We start from the raw sequence: 20,630 nt of genomic DNA on the forward strand, positions 1-20,630 counted from the left end.
CTTATATGATTTACATTCTAATTTATGTAATTGTAATTTATATTTTATATAAAAATATCTTGTTTGTATAATTTGCTTTCCAAGTTTCGCTTTAAGTGTTAAAAAGATTTTTAACCTATAGACTGCAATCTAAGTTCAAGTCGTTTAGTGTTGCCAGTGCAGTGAAAATTTTTGAATAAAAAAACATGAAAAACTTATTTACTTATTTTCTATTATCTTATTATTTCATATTTTACTTTGTAATTTCTAAACGTAGCTAATTATCCAGGTAAACTTTCATCTGATTTCCGTCCGTCTTGTATTTCACTGTTCATCTATTTTTAATATAAATTGCCAGTTGCTTTCCATCACAGGAATATAATAAAACCAAGGTATTTTACTATTTTATATTATTAAACAAAACATAAATGCACAATGCATTAGCTGCTCCAGATATATTTTAAGTTCTTACAAATAACATGGTAACCCTGATTCTTATTCCTTTTTCTTCTTACTGGGAGATTCTTCGTCCCTTGCGCTACTTCTTCTCTTTCTACTGTTGCTTTCCTCTTCACTCTTGCTGTCGCTTTCGCTTTCCTCTTTTGTCTCTTGTATTGTTTTTTTCACTCGCGCCTGCTCCGGTGAGTAAGCCCATAATAACATTTCTAAATGCTCCTTTGTGGGTTCGTCTTTTTCATCAAAGAGTTTCACATCTGCGTACTAAACAAGAAGGTTAAAATTATTTTTAATAAGACGATCGTTGTATCATATACTTATGTTTCTGGTCCTTTGAGTCGGATACTAATATTATAATGCCTACCTTCTCTTTCAGTTCTTTTAAGGCGATATTTCTGACGATGTCCCAAGTCTTCCCTCCTTCCTTCTCAGCCACAGTTCTTAGACGTTTATATTCGCCGTTTACACTGCTGTATGCTTCTATGAATGATTTCTGTTAAAATGAAAGGTTAAGCATAAGTGATAACTTATTTAAGTACTAAGTACGCTTTTCGTAAGCTAAGAGTAGTATTGTATAGTCAATGATTTCTGAAGTAATGAGAGGCGCTACTATCGCCTTTGGTTCTGTCAGAATACATATAAAACCTACTTAGACATTGAAAATGACATTAAAAAATAACACGCTAGCTGCAAAGAGGTTCTTGTGATATTTTTTGATGTTGTCAGGAGGGCGTTAGTGTGCTATTGGTTAGTTTAACTTGTGCCCACCGTTTTAGACTTTAATTAATAAGAATTTGACCTTGGTTTTTATGCGTACAGATTTTTTTTGCCTCATAATAAAAAAGGCATGTTTTTGCATGTTACCTGTTGCTCGGTGAGCAGTCCGTCAGCTTTAGCAACACATGTTCTCATGATACCGAGACTTATGTACGGATTGTTCTGCTTGCTCAGATGCATTGTGTCAAAGTCGTCAAGAAACTTGTCGAATAAAGACAAAGCTTCTTTTATATTGGATATCTTTGTTTCATCTCTTGTACCTGGTGAACATCAAATTAATGTAAAGAGGTACAATTGCTTTTAAACCACGATATTCCGGTTTCAAATAGGTTTTACGGTGATATCCTTTTGATCTGATTGAGGAGTTGAGAATGTTATTTTTTATTTCATAGTATATTTATCTTACTAATATTATAAATGCGAATGTTTAGATGGATGGATGGATGTTTGTTTGAAAGTATTTACAGAAAGGCTGAAAGTAACTCGATGAAATTTGGCATACATGTAGAACTGTCTGGAAGAACACATTGACTACTAATTGAGTATTTATTATTCCGTGCGGACGAAGTCGCGGGCTATAGCTAGTCATTTGTAATTGTTTCTTACATGTTAGTACTCTCTTAGCTCTTCCAATTAAGCCCTTTACAGCGAGTTTTTGATAATCAGGATCTCTTCCTTCCAACTCCTTGAGGGTGCTTTCCGCTGTTGCCTTGTCTTTGAAACCTAACCCTGGAACTGTGTCAGGTGGAAGGTCCTTCTTATCTTCTTTCTTTGTTTTATCTTCCATCTCCACATCGGGACTTGAATCCTAGTGGATAAATGTACCAAATAATGTGTATTTCGTTCCAATACAAAACCTAAATATTTTATCCATAGGCATGCAACATTTTTTTCACAACAAACTAAAGTAACTAAGCTTCATATTTCACTTTATCTACCTTCTTTAGCTTACCTTTTCTTTATCTCCTTTCTTTTCTCTAGTCTCTTCTTTCTCCTTCTTCTCAGTCTTCTTCTCCTTGTTCTTCTCTAACTCCGCGAGCCAATTCTCAAACACCTCCATCGCTTCTTTTATGTTTTTAATTTTTTCTTCTGCTTTTGTCACTGGTAAATAAATAAAATTACGAAACATATAGCTGTCTCATTTTGTCGAAAAAAGAGATGACGATATGTTTCGACAGTGGACTTTAAACTACTCGTAAAAGAGACGCTAATATTTTTTAATCCCGCGTTATAACAACGGCTGTGTACTGTGTACAGACAGACATTAATGTGAGAAGTAACTCAATGCAATTGTAATTATTGTGTGATATACCTCACCGTTTGAACAAAGAGGTTTGAATCATAATCCATTGTGGTGTAGTACAATGGACGACAATAGTAATAGCTTTATTTAGGATTAAAACAAATTACTGGCATCGATATTTCCCTTAAATTATGACGTCCGTCAAGAGAAGAGTGAAACAAAGATCTATCAAAGAAAGTGGTGTTAGTAACACTATTTATAACTCAAGAACGGCTTTACCGATATGACTGAAAATTGGTGAGGAGGTAGCTTAGAGGTAATTTATGCCTTAAAGAGCTGCTTTTTATTTAACTTGCTAATATCATAAATGCGTATGTTTAGATGGATGTGATTTGGATGGATGGATGGGTGTTTGAAGATATCTCTAGAACGGCTGAACGGATCTCGATTAAATTTGGTACGTATAGAACATTGTCTGAAAGAACGCATAGGCTACACTAATTGACATTTTTTATATATCCACGCGGACGGAGTCACGGGCGACAGCTAGTACGATGTAAATTGGAAAAAGGCATAGCTTCTACGCAGGAAAGAATGCTGTATGAAAGACAGAGAGGGTAGATACTCACTAGAAAGCACTCTTTTAGCTCTTCCCAATAGACCGCGCACAGTCAGACGTCTGTAATTCGGATCATGTTCCTCCAATAGACGCAGCGTCTCCTCAGCCTTCGCCTTGTCTTTGAAACCGAAACCAGAGTCTTCTTTTTCCTCCTTGCCCATTGTTCTAAAAACATCATTAATTATACATATTAATGAAATGGGATTGTCTGTATGGAATATCACAATAAAATCTAAAACACGATGTATTTGTGTAGCTGATAAAGAAAACTCAATGTTTAAAATGTTTGTTTGTCTGTCTGTAGTCGGGGGAGTTTATTTCCTTTTTCTTTAAGTCTAAACTTTAATTTTTCATTTATTACGATCCTACGTAAGTGATAAGATAAATTAATTCTTTGACTAACATATTATAAATTATCATGACGAGACTAAAAAACCTTGAAAACATGTTTACTTTGTATTTTCAGTGGCGAATAAAATTAAAGATATTCCTTTTTTATCTACGCTGCATACATTAGTATTGCGCGGGAGACATGCTGACGTAATGCCCCGTCACCTGCCCAAACACACACAAGAATGCAATAAACTCAAGGATATTCTTTAATAATAAGTAATCTAATGTATACGTTAAATATATTCAAAAAATTTGCTAACAATAATTGTACTTACATTGTTAAAATATATTTGAGTAAAAAGAAAACATTTTATATATCAGAACACTATAATCATTTCCAAAAAGTGGCTTGAAATCTCCCGCGCTTTTGTAACAGAAGTGGGCGCGAACGACAATGACATTTACGTCCGTTACTTTTTTTATATCGATGACAGAAAGAAGTAACAGACACATCCGAAACAAAGATGACGCATATTTTTGAAACATTAAAATACAAGAGAAATATATTTTATGTGAGAAAAAAATGTAAAAGCACTGAAATTATATAGAAAAAAACATGAGAACTTCAATAGGACTTTTGACCCTTTTTTGACGTTGACAAGGGGGCGCTACTGAAATATTATACTTTAGTTTGACTTATGACCCAACGCGTCAGATAATTATGTCAATTTACATCAATAGGAAGTATTTTTAATATTATACATCTTAACAGTGTTACGTAGTGTAAATTTGAACGACGCAATCATTTTTCTTTATAAAAACAACGTAAATATAAAATATATTAAGGGCTATCTTAATAAATCTTTCTACAGATATAAAATCCTCGGATCGAAAATGGGTCATCAGGAAAGCGCACGTGTTCCAATTACTAGGGTTGTCAATTTATTTTACATCATAAAACTAATTGGATAAGATGTTATTGGATGTGCTCTGTTCGCCTGAGATAGAGAAATCTTCGAAATAATAAGGTTTATTTGAAAGAAAATCGTTTCTAAGATAGATTCAATCATTACTTGTGGCAAAATATCTGATTAAGTTTTTTTTTTCTTTTATTTTACGTATTCGCAAAAGCCAACATCTTTTTGTTTGGCGACTGTCACGCCTGGTCGTAACATTATTAAGTTCCTACAAATATTAAGATGTGCCAACCCTAGATACAGTCTTAATGGCGCCGCGACGCGCCGTGTATATCTGAATGCAAAAATTGGTAACTCAACTGAAATTGATAACTTGCAGAGCAGTAAAAAGGCTGTTAGATGACAACTTAGTTATTGAACCTTTGCTCAACGGTTCAAGTATGCGAGTTGAATTTTGAACCGGTTCAGAGCTGATTTACACATGCTTAGCAATTACTGACCGACTGAAAACGCGTAGCTATTTCGTATACGACGTGTGTGGGCCGAGCTTACGTTAAGACTCCAATAACATAACCTCTATAATATAATTTAGCTATCTCACTCATTCCCTTTGTAAAGACAGAGATAGCAATAATGTACTACGACAACATTTCAAATTGTCTAGTTTACCTTATTAAATACTTAAGATATGTTATCGATGTTAATTATAGCATTTTAATCTTTGATAAGGTAAGAGGTTATCGACCTTGTTTGAATATAAAGAAACATTTTTGTTAGTGGACAGGTATTTAGTTATGAAAGCGACAAGTTTGGATGTTTATAACGAAGCAGTCATCCATTCCATACATGTACTGAATTCTAATGATGTACTTAATTTAAATAAAACAGTCTTTTAAAATACTTAATCATTTTATTTATTAAAGTTAATTATTTGGTCTAATAACCACAAAATACAGGCACGTTTTCTGCCTTACGAAAAAAAAGAGAAAATCTGACAACTGGCAAATAATATGAAAACAAAACACATCTCAAGGAGAAATAAAATTTATTACGAAAATTTGTGAAATGTTTACGTTTTATATGTATGTGCTAAATATTAACCACACAAGAAACCTTGACGTCAACTAGCTAATATAACACAGGTTAAGTCATATAGCAAATATTATGTCCGATTAATTAACTAATGACGTTATTTAATTTATATATTTGCCTAAGTGACATGTTTTTTTGTTTGTTTTGATCCTTATGGACATAATGACCATATAACGTTATTTTGCTAACTTTAAAGATTTTTTACTAATCTATTTATTAAAATAAATGCATTAATTTAAATACTTTTAATTGTATACGAACAAATAAACATATGAAAGCAAACATACGCCACACGAAAGTGCGTCTGTGTGCAATTAGCAACAGTAGTTACGTTTGTTTCGCATCACGCAATCAAATAATGAACAAGTCCGGTTGTTTTTTTTTTTGTAAGAACGCACAAACCGGCGGCAAATCATATTTTTCCAGCAAATTAAAATGTTGAATGAGGTTTGATATTTGTTTTATTTTTTATATTACTGAGAAAGACAGTAACAACAAAAAGTATTCAATTGTAATATTTTATTTTTAAAGGATATTAAACACTAAGTTATGCTTTTATAGATACTTCAAGATCATCTAAACATCTATATTTATTGTAATAAGAGTAAGTGCAAATAAAAACTCAATAAAATACTGGCTGGAACGGTGTTTCAGAAAAAACACCTGTTTATCCTTAGCTTAAAATACCGCATACAAATAAAAACAAAATATTTTTAGTACTTACAGTTTAAGTTATTACACTTAACCGCAATAGTATCACAAAATAGACTAGCTCTATCACAAACGTAACGTATTTTTGAAATGACTATTATATTTTTAAGTAAGGTACGCTTCTTCAAATGAATTCTTTGACTGTGGCAGTGAATTCAAATGTTATATCGCAAAGCGGGAACTTAATCATAATCCGACAAAATTTAGATTATAACTTTTCAAAAACATTGCATTAGGGATACAGTTAGATTTTAAACTGGTCAGGTTGTACATGGAAACGACAAATCGACAAAAATAACGGCATGACGTCACCTGAGTCGAGTTTGCTTTGGTAGTCCAAGGCCGGGTTATTTCTCCCTAATGACATCACTCGAAGTCAATGCGTTTACATTTTGTAATTTATCTGTTGCCCTTGACTTTATACTAAACACATATTGATGTAACTATTTACATGTCTCATTATTATTGCCTCGTTATGTAAAATGATTGTAGATTTGGGTACGGTTGATTTAAACTATTATTGACAGTTGGCCTTTTAAAAAAACTTTGAAAATTGAGGACATGAAGTTTAATCCCAAAATCAATAATAGTTTTATTTTTAATAATCTTTTTGAAAGCTTTATTTGGGCGAAAATATGTTCATAGACAATGGCAAAAAGCTAGTATTCGAAGGCAATGACCACAAAAATAAAACGCAGTAAAAAAACTTAAACGTCAAATCGAATTAGTCTTTGAATTGGTGTTTTGATTTGTCGGTGTGCGCAACTTATAGATCTTTTTCATCGAATTTAGAAGAAAATGAGTACTTCAGAAACAAAACCGGTGTTCCGTGATCTCGCTGGAGATGATCCGGAGCCAGAAGTCACTGAAATCGAGTCGTTTTGTATGAATTGCCATGCAAATGTATGTCATTAATTACGATACTTCTAGAAGTATCGCTGGAATTCTTTATTATTTTGATTTATTTTAGAAAAACTATATCTTTTATTCATATATTAGAATGTTAAAAACTTATTAAAAGGTGTTTTATACATATTCTTCGAATCTTTTTAGAACTTTACTTAAAATCATAACCTTTACAACGTCGTGTTTTTAGAAAATGGTTTGCTTTTATGACCCGAAAATACTTTCTTTGGTTACGTAAGGCATTTCAAAGCAGCTTTATAACTTTACATTTATTTTAAGGGCATGACTCGACTTCTTCTGACTCGTATCCCCTACTATAAGAATGTGGTGATCATGTCGTTCAGTTGTGAGGCTTGCGGGTACGAGAACAATGAGATCCAGCCTGGTGGGGCCTTCGCAGAGCTTGGGGTAAGGTGAGACTAATCTTTTATCATACTATACTATACTACGTGAATAAGTTATTAAAACTTTCGAGTCATTATTATAAAGTAATCTATAAATGGCTAAAACTATCATGTTCGTCCCATGTCGGCACCGACTAGTAGACCGACTAGTTCGACCCCAAAGTAGGCTCTTCATCAGGGTGAGTGGGACTGGTATCATTTTGGAGACACATCCGTCCTGCTCCCTAATGGGCTCAAAACTAGTTGGTGCTGATATGGGACGAACATACCTGAGTGTTTTAGCTGTTTATATTAATATGTAAGCTTGTATTAAGTTTATAAAATTCATTGTGTTTACAGATGGAAGCTGAGGGTCGAATGTCTGATGGATTTGAACAGACAAGTGGTGAAGAGTGACTACACAGGAGTGAGGATACCAGAGCTGGACTTTGAGATACCTGCACAGAGTCAAAAAGGAGGTTAGTTTCTATGCAGCCAAACCCTCTGACATTAGTTTTAGTGTTTTTAGTCCTGAACACACAATGTTGTACCTAACCATTTTTGACGGGATTGTTTCGAGAAGGTTTTAAATGTGTGCAGGAATGATATAGGCTCTTTGTTTCTTTAAATACCATGTTGACAAAGTCATAGTCTATGGCTAACCAAAAATTAAGAACTCAAGATTTTTGTCTATGCCTAGACTTTGACTTATACTTTTATACAAAACCATTGTTTCCCAGAGGTTACCACAGTGGAGGGTATAATAGCTCGGGCGATATCCGGTCTACAACAAGACCAGGTGGCACGGAGACAGGAGCATCCGGATGATGCGGCCACAATTGATGCATTTATTACTCGGCTACAGGATCTCAAGACTGTGACTACACCGTGGACTTTGGAGCTTGAAGATATCAGTGGTGAGTTAATTTTGTTCTTCAAAAAAGGATGAAAGAGGAAATTACGTTCCAGAGGCCTAATTTCAGTCCTCTTAATCTTCTCACCCTTTTCTTATAAGGAAAGGTTAGAGAGGATGCATAGGAGAGGGAATATATTCTCATTCTATGTATCCTCCGTTGATTAAAGGGAGGCAACCCATCTGTAATTGTGGATGTCTGTAGGCAGTGGTCGCTTCGCCATTTTGAGGATTGCATGTAGCCTCTTACTTGTTTGCCACCTTATAATATAGCTGTCGCCCGCAACTCCTATATGTTCTTCCAGACTTTGTTCTACATCTATGACAAATTTCATCAAGATCCGTTTAACCGTTCTGGAGATACCTTGTAACAAACATATATCCAAACATTCACATTTATAATATTAGTAAGACTAAATATTTTGTTTGCAGGTAACTGTTTTGTAGAGAATCCGGAAGCGCCAGCAAAAGATCCTCGATGTGAGAGAACTGACTTTACTCGGAGCAAAGAACAAAATCATACACTGGGCATATTCCAACAGGAAGAGGTAACTTACCAATCTGATTAATTAAATAACTAAAAAACATTACTGATTGTACTCCTATAACACTCTGGGACGAATCCAATGACACCTCACATGTCAAAATTGATTTAGTTTAGACTACAAATCACAACGGAATTGACCTTCCCGAGTCACTTCAATAATATTTTTTATATTATTAGGTAAATAAGTATATTGCCAACTAAATTCGCTGAAATGGCGAAACCACAGACTATAAACATCTATAATTGTAGATGTGTTGCCTATCTTTAATCTATGGAGGGGACGCTCAAAAAGAGGATATATTGCCGTATTATTTGTCCCCTCTTCTGTCAAATCTTTCCCTTCCCATCATCAACTCATACATACATACAGATTTAACTTTAGAAATATATAATGAAATGGAAAAGTAGTTTTGAGTTATACATAAGAAGAGATAAGGCTATTGTGAATGTATATAATTATGTTATGTATACGTGCTAAGTACATAAACATTGTTACAAGCCAACTCCCATCGAATCACCAGATAGTCTTTTAGAATTGTTAGAGGTAAGTCTGGATAGATTTTTAAGCGAAAAAAGTCGAAAAATGGCTAAATTTTAGACATTTAGCTTAATGCTTAATTTTAGGTTTAAATATTTTAAATTTTAGCTTCATTTGCTTATCTACAGATTTTATAATAGACCTAATAATTAAATTATTCTTGGACTTTATGCTAAATGTTTTTTAATGTTAGTTTCTGAGATCAATCTGTTTTTTTTTTATAAAAATAGACATAACAGTATGATTTAAATGAAAGTTTTTGGTCTCAGAAACCCACGGTTAGAATACATTCATGCAGCCGTTCTGTAAATCAATGCATACATCAAATTACACACATTTATCTTACTAATATCCGAATGTTTAGATGTATGTTTGTTAGAAGATATCTCCGGAACAGCTGCATGGATCTCGCTGAAATTTGTCATACATGTAGAAAACATAGTCTACTTTTTTTTTATTTCTCGTATATGGTATATAATATTAGTAAGATATTTATTTATGTATTTCTAGATACATGGAATAACAAATGGCCTAGCACAGAGTAAGATTGAAGCGGAGGCAGATTTCTATGAAAAGATGGCCTCGGAGGAAGTAATGCAGTTTAAGACAAACTGTCCGGACTGCAATGCACCAGCTGAGACTAATATGAAGTTAACAAGTGAGTTAATACTTTGCTTACAATTTCATTAGTGTAGTAATCTTACTAATATTATAAACTAGCTGTTGCCCGCGACTCCGTCCGCGTGGATATATAAAAGAACTTAATTAGTGTAGCCTATGTGTTCTTTCAGACTATGTTCTATATGTATGACAAATTTAATCGAGATCCGTTCAGCCGTTCTAGAGATATCTTCAAACATCCATCCATCCACATCATATCTAAACATTCGCATTTATAATATTAGTAAGTTAAATAAATAGCTGCTCTTCAAGGCATAAATTACCTCTAAGCTACCTCCTCACCAATTTTCAGGCATATCGGTAAAGCCGTTCTTGAGTTATAAATAGTGTAACTAACAACACTTTCTTTTATATATATATAGATGTGAATGTTTAGATGGACGGATGGATGTTTGAAAATATCTCCAGAACGGCTGAACAGGTTATGATGAAATTTGACATACATGTAGAGTATAGTCTGGAAGAACACATAGACTACTAATTAAGTTTTTTTTTTAATTTTTCTCCGTGTCTGTATGTCCGTTTGCAAGTTTGTATATGTACCTTGTTATTACCGGAATGGATGGATAGATTTTGATGGGACTTTGAGTGTAAGGTAGGTGATGAAGGCGGCCATGTTATAGGATATATCGCGGGTGAACTGTAGTTGTGTATTGTTGTTATTTTCAGGCATTCCACACTTCAAACAGGTTGTGATAATGGCGACTGTATGTGATGCTTGTGGTCACAGAACTAATGAGGTAGTATTAAATATTTTGTCTACTGCCAACTTTGAGAATAAATATTTTTTTATCGCCCCCATATTTTCACATATTTAAAAACCACTGTAACTTCAAATTAAATAAATTAATTATTGTGACCTATATATGTATATTAACGGAGAATTGTAAAGGAAACTTTTACTATAACCCGCAACATGAGACCTGCAGCTCACAAGGGGGCGTTATCGCACACTTTGGGAAAGACTGGTTTAAAGCAATGATTTCCATTGGATAGGCGATTGCTTGGAAATTTTCACTTAATTTCTTAATAGTACAGCTGTGGCATACAAAGTGAATTTATTCTGAAGCTATTCCATAAAAAATTTGAAAATTGTATAGAACTGAGGTGTGACAATCACGTGACTAATCGAAAGTCAGTTTTATACATTGTTGAAGTTCCTTATGGAATCACTTCGGAGTAAATACACCTTTTCTAATCCCGCTGTTGATGTTACATGACAATTAATACTATTATTTCAAGTTTCCAACGCAATTAAATGCTGCTTTAGCAAAAATGGCGTAAATCAAATAATAATAAGCGTTATTTCAATATTTACATAGCTATTTATAATTTTATTTTTGTTATTATTGTTAGTTTATTGTTTATTGAACATTCATATTAAAACCTAAATCGTAAATCAATTAGGCACAAAAAACTATGCCTGATAGCCTATCCATTTATAAAGGTTAATACATTTCAAGTGTTAAAATTAGTAACTGAACAATATTTTTATGCTTCTTGAAAAATATTCAGTTGTAACCCATATTTATGATTTTTATTTTATTTCACAAGCTCCTAATATGTTTTTTTGCCTTTTTTTGAAATTCAACTTGTGAGAGAGACCGAGGAGTTTCATAGAACAGTGTAACCTAGTTTGTGTTTATGTCTGCTACCCTGTCATTGTGATTGTTCAGGTAAAATCAGGCGGTGGTATAGAAGAGAAGGGAGTGAAGTTTGAAGTGCGTGTAGCCAGCAGGGATGATTTCTCCAGAGATATATTGAAGGTAATTTATACATTATTAAATATGATAATTTAGCTAAAATAACTTATATAAATATAGCTGTAGTAAGCGACAATAGCCTAATGTTTAAAAGTACGGATTTCCGATCATGCGGTTGAGAGTCGAATCCCGATATTCGACTATTGTCGTAAACCATATTCTAGCAAATCTAGAACTTAGTTGGAATGTTTAAAAAAAAATCAGTTGACTTGCAATCTGCATGCTCCGTGTTGTAATCCCGTGATGTATGAATGTGTTACATTTACATATGTACATTTATCCTATGTTGTTACGGTGAAGGAAAACATCGTGATGCTGCATATATCTGACAAACTCAAACATATGTGTCAAGTCTTGTACTGGATCAGCATTCACTCTCATATACTCTCACTTAGGGTACACTCTGAGTCTCTCAGTGGGGATGTACAGTGAGGTGATGATGATGATATTGTGTTTTCAGTCAGAGACATGCAGCATGAGTATCCCGGAGCTGGACTTCGAGGTGGGAGGTCGTGCTCTGGGAGGCAGGTTCAGTACTCCGGAGGGTCTGCTGCAGGCGGCCGCGCAGCAGCTGCGGGAGGCGCCAGGTCTCATGGGTGACGCGCCGGGACTCGCACAAGACAAACTCTCCGGGTAACATATTATATATATATATGAATTCTATTGGAGTGTATGTATGTAATATTTGTGTTAATGATAAGAAAAAATAGTTTATATGTTCGTCAGTTTGTATAAAAAATTATTGCAAAATGTGTGATAAAAAAAAAATTAAAATCGGTAAAATGAGACAAAATATTAATGCTTTCACATTATTCCCCTCAATGTGCTGAAACTGCCAATTTTATATTTTTACTTGTAGCCTACAATTTAAATTAGCATATGTTCTTTTACAGTTTCTTAGACAAATTAGAAGAAGTATTGGAAGGCAAGCGCGCTATAACACTGGTGTTGGACGATCCAGCTGGTAACTCTTACGTGCAGTGTCTCTCTGATGACCCTCAACTACCTGATGATGGTTAGTACTTCCGAATATATAACTTTGTAAAAAAATCAACGAGGATCTTACGATTCTCGTAAATACCATTCAACAATGTCATCTTGACAGTTGACAGCGTCATATATTGACCAATGAGGAAGCTGCATTTAATGTTGCCATTTTTATAACTTCCAGATTCCTTAAAATCCAAATTTGCTTATGTGTAATTATAAAAGAACTCAGGCCATAACTAACATAAGTCTTGTAGACTTACACTTACAAGACAAATTAATTGCATGATGTTGCAATATGGACGACGTAGAAGTGGGGATATTTTTATTAACTGGTAACACGTTTAAACATGTCGGCCCGTTGGTAATGTCAAAAAAACTACCGTAAGATCCTCTTTGGACTATATATACAAGGAAATCTGACCTGGTGGACGTAAGTTTAAATTATGACAGCTCACCAGCGCCCCCCTGTCAATGTTAAATCTTTTGTATTTTTTCTTTTGTGCAATCTTAAATGCGATAGTAGCGACTCTCATCGGGTTAGATATTCCTGTTTAGCTATACTTTTATAGTGAAATAGTTAAAAACTAAATTAATCTTGTAAATTTAATCACTAGGTCTAAAGGTGACTCATTACGAGAGATCTTATGAACAAAATGATGAACTGGGTCTCAATGACATGAAGACTGAAGGATACGACGAGGAAACATAACCGCCTGTGCGTTTATATTGTACAAATACTTGTATAATGAATAACATGTTATATGTATATTCTTTGATAAACGAGAAAAGTTGTATATTTGGATTATTTTACGACAATTTCTTTTCTTGTACTTATGCTTTAAGTAAAAAGTAAATATATGTTCTATTTTGTTTATTTCTTTTATATTTTCTTAAATAAACAAATGTGCTGTCTTATTTTTTTACTCAATACAATGCTATTTATAAAAATAAAACAAGCAGATGCTTAAATTGTTAACGCTTTTCGCTGGAATTCTGTTAACTTTTCGTAATAAATTATGTTTATTGTTTTATGGTGTTTTATTTGACTTTAAGAAATAATTCAAAATAAAATGGATACGCACATATATCGGTAATAATTATGTTACTCATTATTGAGTAAGACAGAATAATCAAAACAATTCATTGTCCAAAGAAGTTTCTGGTATTACCGTATATTAGTTATAAAGGCGAAAACCGAAATTATAAGTTGAAGTTCAAATTAATTGATCAAAATACCAGTATCCTAAAATTTAAAAAAGTTTTTTTTATATGGCAACTTTTATTTGCCGTCAAAGAGACACTGACAACTGACATTTTTTTTATTCAAACAATAACAAAATCACTAGTTTGGTGTCTTCCTATTTATTAAAATAATTAATTATGAATACAAATAAAACTGAAAATGAAAATAAAATAGTGTTACCTCACCACGAACAACAACCGCTCTGTACAAATCGTCTACCTTACAGACAAGGCAGGAAATTAACTGCTGTTAAGGTAAACAATTAAAACTTTAATTTATTAAGAAATGCAAGTAAATTTAACTTTTTAAATATTAATATGTAGTGGAATTGTGTTTTGTTGGTTCAATTCAGTATTTCTTTGTGTAAAACTTACAAACTTAAAATAAATTACTGTACCAAATACAATTATACCCATGTAAATTTGATTGCAAGCATAACTAAAATTGTTTCATTGTCTTCTGAGCCGCAACAGTCGCGGTGTCAGAGCCTGGTCAAGTAAATTTCTCCACACAGGTCTACTTTTGGCTTTTTACGTCCAGCTTTTTTTGTTATTAGTATCCAATATTTTTCCAATTTTTTAGGTATACACAATAGCTAATGAATCCAATCATCTCCTAATATTTGGAGTTCCAAGTTTGAATCTCCGACAAGAGACTAAAGCTTTATTTATGAGGTTCGGTAAACTTTTAAAGTTTAACATATCAACAGAACATCCTGCGGAATCTTTTACTGAGACATACCATGCTCAATATGAAAGAATACAATCCTCTAGGATTGCTAAAAGAATGTTAGATACAAAAAACTTCTACGGTGGATCTCTACATGTGTGTTATGCACCGGAAATGGAAAGTATTGAGGAAACAAAAGAAAAAATACTTCAAAGACAAAGAGATGTCTTGTACAGACTTCGTAATTTACAAATAAAAGAAGAAATACCAAAAAAGACAATAGATTTAGAAATACCAAAGGTAAATGATGTTAAAAAATTAAATATGGGAGAGATAAATACAATTAATTTAAGTAATAAAATAATTAAGAATAAAAGGAAAAAAGCCTTTGATGAAGTGATAAAAAAGTATAAGCCATGCTTTATGGCTGAGAAAAGCATAGACAATACCCCAACCATAGATAATGTAAATAAATCAAATAATGAAAGTACAGATAAAAAATCTTTACCTAAAGTTATTGAAAAAGGGCCACTGATAAATAAATTAGAAACTCCAATACAAATTGTAGATTGTACATCTGCAGATAAAGAAATAATAACAAACATAAATGAACATTTAAATTATGATAAATTTGGTAACGAAGACATTAGAAGAATTAGAAATAAACCTGTCAATAAGATTGTGTTTAATTTCAATAAAAAAAGTTAATAAAAAACATGTTTTATTTATTATTATTATTTTTTTTTTATAAGAGAAGGTGGCAAACAAGCGGCGGGAACACCGAGGTGATCAATGACACCCATGGACATCTGCAACACCAGAGGAACTGCAGATGCGTTACCGGCCTTTGAATTATTTATTTAAATGAATACAAATAATTAACAAACAAAGATTTATTTTTATCAAATTTGAATACAAAATTCTATAATAAATAATCTTAGTTATCTAATAAATTTTAAATGGTCCTTAATTTTATTTGGCAACACTAAAAATACATTCTAAATTCGTTTTAATACACCTATATATATATGGACAGGTTATAAACCGCGGTATTTTGTGCCTATTTCATCTCCGCCATTTTGGCGCTGACGGTTGCGGTTGATAGTTGTGGTGAGGATAGCAACTAATATATAAAATTAACTGTTTGGAACTTCAACATGCGCATTTAAGTAAAAACGATGCCAAAATTATTTTTTTAAACAGTTACTCCCAAAGTTGTCCAGCTCCAGGATTACAAGTTGAGAGTACACGAAGTTCCTAATAACTAATGACCAAAATCAATTAAAAATCTTAAAAGGGACTACGAAAAAAAAGATAAATCTTTGGTTCAAATTGTTAATTATTCTTCAGGATAATCCTCTCCGGGCATCTCTTCTTGGTCATCAAATTCCCCTTCCTCTACACCTACTTCCTGCAAGAATAATTTTAGTGTTATGTCACTGCGGAGTGTCAGTTAACAGAAAGAAGGTCTTAGTTACCTCATACTGCTGATATTCTGCAATTAAATCGTTCATGTTGCTCTCAGCTTCAGTAAACTCTAACTCGTCCATACCCTCGCCCGTGTACCAGTGCAGGAACGCCTGTTATTTAATTACTTTATCTAAGTCCATTAAGGCCCTAAACAAGTTCAAGTGTCATCGAGAAGCTCGTAATAGCGACTAAAGTCTTATCATTATACTATAAGGGCTTTTTCTCTTAGATTTCATAATAAAAAAATATAATCTTAATCGTAGTAATCACTTAGGGTCTGGTGATTATCGAGTCGTTATTTATCCTTAGTTTTTTAGGCCTTTACTCAAAATTTATTGTCTTTAGTTAGGGCCCTTAACAAATATCAATTTAGGGCCCTTACTTAGTAAACTAGGGCCCTTACTTAGTAAACTAGGGCCCTTAGTATATATAAGTGTTATTTCAGTCTAGGTTATCCTTACCTTCCTCCTGAACATGAGCGTGAACTGTTCAGAGATTCGTTTGAATATCTCTTGTATAGCGGTGGAGTTTCCGACAAATGTGGCGGCCATCTTCAGGCCGCGTGGCGGCACGTCGCACACAGCCACCTTCACGTTGTTGGGGATCCATTCCACGAAGTAACTGCACACAATATGAATACTAAATACTATTTGTTAATTATTTAACAAAACGAAACAATGTAAAATAAAACTGTTACTAAAATGGGAAGCGCCAATAGCCTAATGGTTGAGGGTTCGGATATCCGATCACGAGGTCGGTAGTACGAATTCGGTAGTTCGAAGCACAAGCATAGAGCTTAGTTAAAATGGTACAAGTAAAGGTGCAAAATATGTTGTAGTATTCAAAATCTCTTCATATACTTACCAGGACCCTAATTTCCAAAAACCTTACCTTAGTAGGTTTGATAGAAAGAGAAGAGGCCTAAGTCCAGAAGTTAGTAACATTATCAGTAGCGGCGTTAGGGTAGGGAACGGTTGAGCAAATGTCCAGGGCCCTGTACAGAAGGGGCATCACAGGTCTGCGAGACCTAATAGCACTAAAAAGGACCCTTGATATTATACACTATGCAAAATGTCTTCACCTGGAGTTCTTGTCTTGTACTGTAAGCATCTGTTCGTCGACCTCCTTCATAGACATGTGGCCGCGGAAGATGGCCGCCACTGTGAGGTAGCGTCCGTGTCGCGGGTCACACGCCGCCATCATGTTCACTGGACTGAACATCTGTTAAACATATAATATGAACCTATGGAGTATTTCATGATATTCTCAAAACGGTATCAAAGGCCGGATATAGTTAAGAGATCATAAATTCTTAAATTCGTAATTGACCTTGAAAAGTTAACATCTAAGTGATATTATAAATGCGAATGTTTGGATGGATAGATGGATATTTGTTGAGAAGGTATCTCCAGGAGTGCTACATGCATCGAACACAGTCTAGAATTATCATGTAGGCTACTATGCACGTAAGTACTATTAGAATATGTCTTGTCTGTGATAATAGATGGCGTTACACTACAGTATAACACACGCTAGCGTTTCTCTCAAAGTCTATATATATAATAAATTGAGTCCTTTGTCATAAAGAGCAGTGTTACAAAATTATTAAACAATTTATAAATACCTGTTGAGTCAACTCTGGCACTGTTAGAGCTCTGTAACCTTGACTATTGCGAGCCGTGAGGGGCGCGAAACCTATATTATATAGGACACAAAGTTGATTTCCAGTTAATAAAGGTCAAGGATATGCAATAACGAGGTCAAGAGTTTGAATTCAACACCAAACCTGGCATAAAGAAATGCAGTCTAGGGAATGGCACCATGTTGACAGCCAGCTTGCGAAGATCTGCATTCAGTTGGCCGGGGAACCGCAGACATGTTGTCACTCCTGACATGGTTAGCTGACGACAAAGGAAATCAAAAAATTTGGTTTTAATGAAACGGTTAAACGAATCTATCATACTAATATATTATAAATGCGAATGTTTCAATGGATGTTTCTTTGAAGATATCTTAAGAACGGTTAAATGGATTTCGCTGAAATTTGGCATAGACGCAGAACACACAGGCTACTATTTAAGTTTTTTTTAAATAACGCGCGGACGGAATCGCGGGCGATAGCTAGTATGTCAGATTAAACTACTAAAACTCAGTGTTTTTAGATAGTTATTAAGTAATGAATAGTTTTTTAGTATCTCACAGAGACGAGATGGTTGAGGTCTCCATATGTAGGGCTGGCGAGGCGAAGTGTACGGAAGCAAATGTCGTAGAGCGCTTCGTTGTCGATGCAGAAAGTCTCGTCCGTGTTCTCCACCAGTTGATGCACCGACAACGTCGCGTTGTACGGCTCTACCACTGTGTCTGATACCTGACACAAAACACGTTTAAACTGCTTAGAAGGACGACAAAAGAACATTTTTTAACGGTAAAAGATAAATTAAGACGTTTGAAGATACAGCCATACTGACGTCTCTTGTAACCCAAACTACTGAACCGATTTTGACTAGTAAGGTATCACTCTATACATATTCTTCTCTTGAATGTTTACAGTCAGTTTGACCGTTAGCTATTTTTCTTAGGTATTTTTTCTATTGCTGTGTACCCTTACCTTAGGTGAGGGCATAACACTGAATGTATTGACGATGCGGTCAGGGTACTCCTCACGCAATTTGCCGAGCAGCAGAGTTCCCAGCCCGGAGCCCGTGCCGCCGCCCAGAGAGTGCGTCAGCTGGAAACCTACAGACACGTCCGTACGCTACGGTGGCTCACGATAGAATGAATCAATTCTTAGTAACTAAAGTAAATCTGTTAATGCCATCATTTGTTGACTCCTATTTTTATAAAACATGATATTTTAGGTCCACTACGTTCGACTTATGGTCAGTTAGACCATATATAAAATAATATTTGATGTTTTTGCGTTACTATTATGCTAGGATGAGATAAGGTGTAAGATTTGAGTTCTAAATATAACCTTGCAAACAGTCGCAGGGTTCAGCCTCTTTTCTCACGACGTCCATGACGGCCTCCACCAACTCCGCACCTTCTGTGTAGTGGCCCTTAGCCCAGTTGTTACCTATAACACAGAGAATTTCTCTTGAATAAAAGAGCATCCGTAGCTCAGTAGTTATGCATTGTAATTCATAGGTCCGGGTTCATCTCACCAGCTCCACTCTGTCCGAACACGTAGTTATCGGGTCGGAACAGCTGGCCGTAGCTAGAAGAGCGGATGGCATCCATTGTCCCCGGTTCCAGATCAACCAGGACAGCACGTGGGACATAACGGTTACCTGGAAATGATGAACCAACCGGATAACTCCGTTAATATTAGACGCTTCCTGGACGCTTCACAATAAGTGCCGTTAGTGTTCTGTTGTATAGCTAAGAACGGCTTTATGATGCTAATTGACGCTTCAATTTAAGGTATTTTCTTTTTTATCTTAAAGACCATTTGATAAAGCCAGTATGATACTTATCAGTCTATCTTACAATCAACACTCAATAGTGGATTTCAGTTGGATAATAAAGGAAAGTTTAACTCACCATCTGCCGCTTGGTTGTAATAAACTTGAATTCTTTCCAGTTGCAGATCGCTGTCACCTTTGTAGTGGCCAGTTTGATCGATCCCATGCTCGTCTGATATTATCTCCCAGAACTAAGTTTGGATAAATAGTCTGTTTATAATAGAGCGAGAGATATGCTATGCGACTAGATACAATAAGAAATTAACGCTTTACCTTTTCCCGATAAATTGCGACAAAATAAATTTCGCACTTAATCACCTTTATTCAATGCTTATCTCGAAAAATATTTTCTAATTCGGATTTTTTTTTAAATGAATGCGTTATTTTTTCCGTTCGTTTTGTCCTAATGTAAAAAGTAGGTCAGGATGTGCGAATAAAAAAAAAGATAAAGTATTGGCCACTAATAAAATGATGTATAATTTGTGAAGATGAATAAAATAAAATTTAAATAAATCCCCTTCAAATTAACTCTTCATTATTTTGTAATTAACGTAGTATGAGGTTTAAATCATTTAAAAACGTTATTTGTGCATAATAACGTTTTATATTTTATCCAGACAAACACCTTCGTATATAGTTTACAATTTTCTCAGTCGCTCAACCATGATCCTGCGACGCACTAGTAAGTAGAGCGTAACACAAATATAAATAGATATCCATTTCTATTTGCGTCTTTATACAAATGAAACGTAAAAAAAAGCGCACCTTCGATCCTATCTGATTACCGCATTGACCAGCCTGGAGATGAACTATTTCACGCATTATTTTAAGTTTTAAATAAACTATCTGTTCGCCAGAAAAGATAACTAGTTGCACTATTATAATAGAAGATGGCACGTGGGATGCGAGTTGTTTGATTTCTAATTATAAATAACG

General features: G+C 34.3%; 4 protein-coding genes across 4 annotated transcripts; 2 read left to right on the top strand and 2 right to left on the bottom strand.

Moving 5' to 3' along the window:
* Positions 1–410: 410 nt before the first annotated feature.
* Ude (Uracil-DNA degrading factor) lies at positions 411–6,288 on the bottom strand. The gene is made up of 7 exons (XM_013323514.1): positions 6,141–6,288; positions 3,085–3,239; positions 2,165–2,313; positions 1,819–2,020; positions 1,300–1,472; positions 800–928; positions 411–699 (listed from the first exon to the last, which is right to left on the bottom strand). Exons 2-7 carry the CDS (start codon positions 3,233–3,235, stop codon positions 475–477), a joined length of 1,029 nt encoding a protein of 342 aa, XP_013178968.1. The 5' UTR covers positions 3,236–3,239; positions 6,141–6,288; the 3' UTR covers positions 411–474.
* Positions 6,289–6,863: 575 nt separating this feature from the next.
* Positions 6,864–13,758, top strand: Zpr1 (zinc finger protein Zpr1). Its single transcript, XM_013323501.1, has 11 exons — positions 6,864–7,030; positions 7,313–7,446; positions 7,777–7,895; positions 8,157–8,333; positions 8,762–8,877; positions 9,925–10,072; positions 10,765–10,835; positions 11,772–11,861; positions 12,319–12,491; positions 12,752–12,873; positions 13,463–13,758. Exons 1-11 carry the CDS (start codon positions 6,926–6,928, stop codon positions 13,555–13,557), a joined length of 1,350 nt encoding a protein of 449 aa, XP_013178955.1. The 5' UTR covers positions 6,864–6,925; the 3' UTR covers positions 13,558–13,758.
* Positions 13,759–14,191: 433 nt separating this feature from the next.
* On the top strand, positions 14,192–15,468 carry LOC106126040 (RNA-binding protein 48). Its single transcript, XM_013323502.1, has 2 exons — positions 14,192–14,345; positions 14,674–15,468. Exons 1-2 carry the CDS (start codon positions 14,229–14,231, stop codon positions 15,466–15,468), a joined length of 912 nt encoding a protein of 303 aa, XP_013178956.1. The 5' UTR covers positions 14,192–14,228.
* A 232-nt stretch (positions 15,469–15,700) lies between these two features.
* On the bottom strand, positions 15,701–20,628 carry LOC106126014 (tubulin beta chain). The gene is made up of 12 exons (XM_013323454.1): positions 20,460–20,628; positions 19,774–19,885; positions 19,395–19,520; positions 19,205–19,306; positions 18,839–18,966; positions 18,431–18,598; positions 18,017–18,131; positions 17,855–17,925; positions 17,312–17,451; positions 16,692–16,851; positions 16,239–16,340; positions 15,701–16,171 (listed from the first exon to the last, which is right to left on the bottom strand). The coding sequence occupies exons 1-12, from the start codon at positions 20,514–20,516 to the stop codon at positions 16,100–16,102; spliced, it is 1,353 nt and encodes a 450-aa protein (XP_013178908.1). The 5' UTR covers positions 20,517–20,628; the 3' UTR covers positions 15,701–16,099.
* Positions 20,629–20,630: the final 2 nt, after the last annotated feature.

This window comes from Papilio xuthus, unplaced genomic scaffold (genome assembly GCF_000836235.2).
Source record: "Papilio xuthus unplaced genomic scaffold, Pxut_1.1 DF825355.1, whole genome shotgun sequence".
Lineage (NCBI taxonomy): Eukaryota > Metazoa > Arthropoda > Insecta > Lepidoptera > Papilionidae > Papilio > Papilio xuthus.

Coding starts and splice junctions, on each gene's coding strand:
- LOC106126040 (XM_013323502.1), top strand. CDS start 14,229: ATGAATACAAATAAAACTGAAAATGAAAATAAAATAGTGTTACCTCAC. Junction 14,346..14,673: donor GGAAATTAACTGCTGTTAAG/GTAAACAATTAA, acceptor CCAATTTTTTAG/GTATACACAATAGCTAATGA.
- LOC106126014 (XM_013323454.1), bottom strand. CDS start 20,516: ATGCGTGAAATAGTTCATCTCCAGGCTGGTCAATGCGGTAATCAGATA. Junction 19,886..20,459: donor GTAATCAGATAGGATCGAAG/GTGCGCTTTTTT, acceptor ATCCAAACTTAG/TTCTGGGAGATAATATCAGA. Junction 19,307..19,394: donor GTTCGGACAGAGTGGAGCTG/GTGAGATGAACC, acceptor TCTGTGTTATAG/GTAACAACTGGGCTAAGGGC.
- Ude (XM_013323514.1), bottom strand. CDS start 3,235: ATGGGCAAGGAGGAAAAAGAAGACTCTGGTTTCGGTTTCAAAGACAAG. Junction 929..1,299: donor GACTGCTCACCGAGCAACAG/GTAACATGCAAA, acceptor TCATTTTAACAG/AAATCATTCATAGAAGCATA. Junction 700..799: donor TAAAAGAACTGAAAGAGAAG/GTAGGCATTATA, acceptor CTTCTTGTTTAG/TACGCAGATGTGAAACTCTT.
- Zpr1 (XM_013323501.1), top strand. CDS start 6,926: ATGAGTACTTCAGAAACAAAACCGGTGTTCCGTGATCTCGCTGGAGAT. Junction 8,334..8,761: donor GGAGCTTGAAGATATCAGTG/GTGAGTTAATTT, acceptor TTTTGTTTGCAG/GTAACTGTTTTGTAGAGAAT. Junction 8,878..9,924: donor GCATATTCCAACAGGAAGAG/GTAACTTACCAA, acceptor ATGTATTTCTAG/ATACATGGAATAACAAATGG.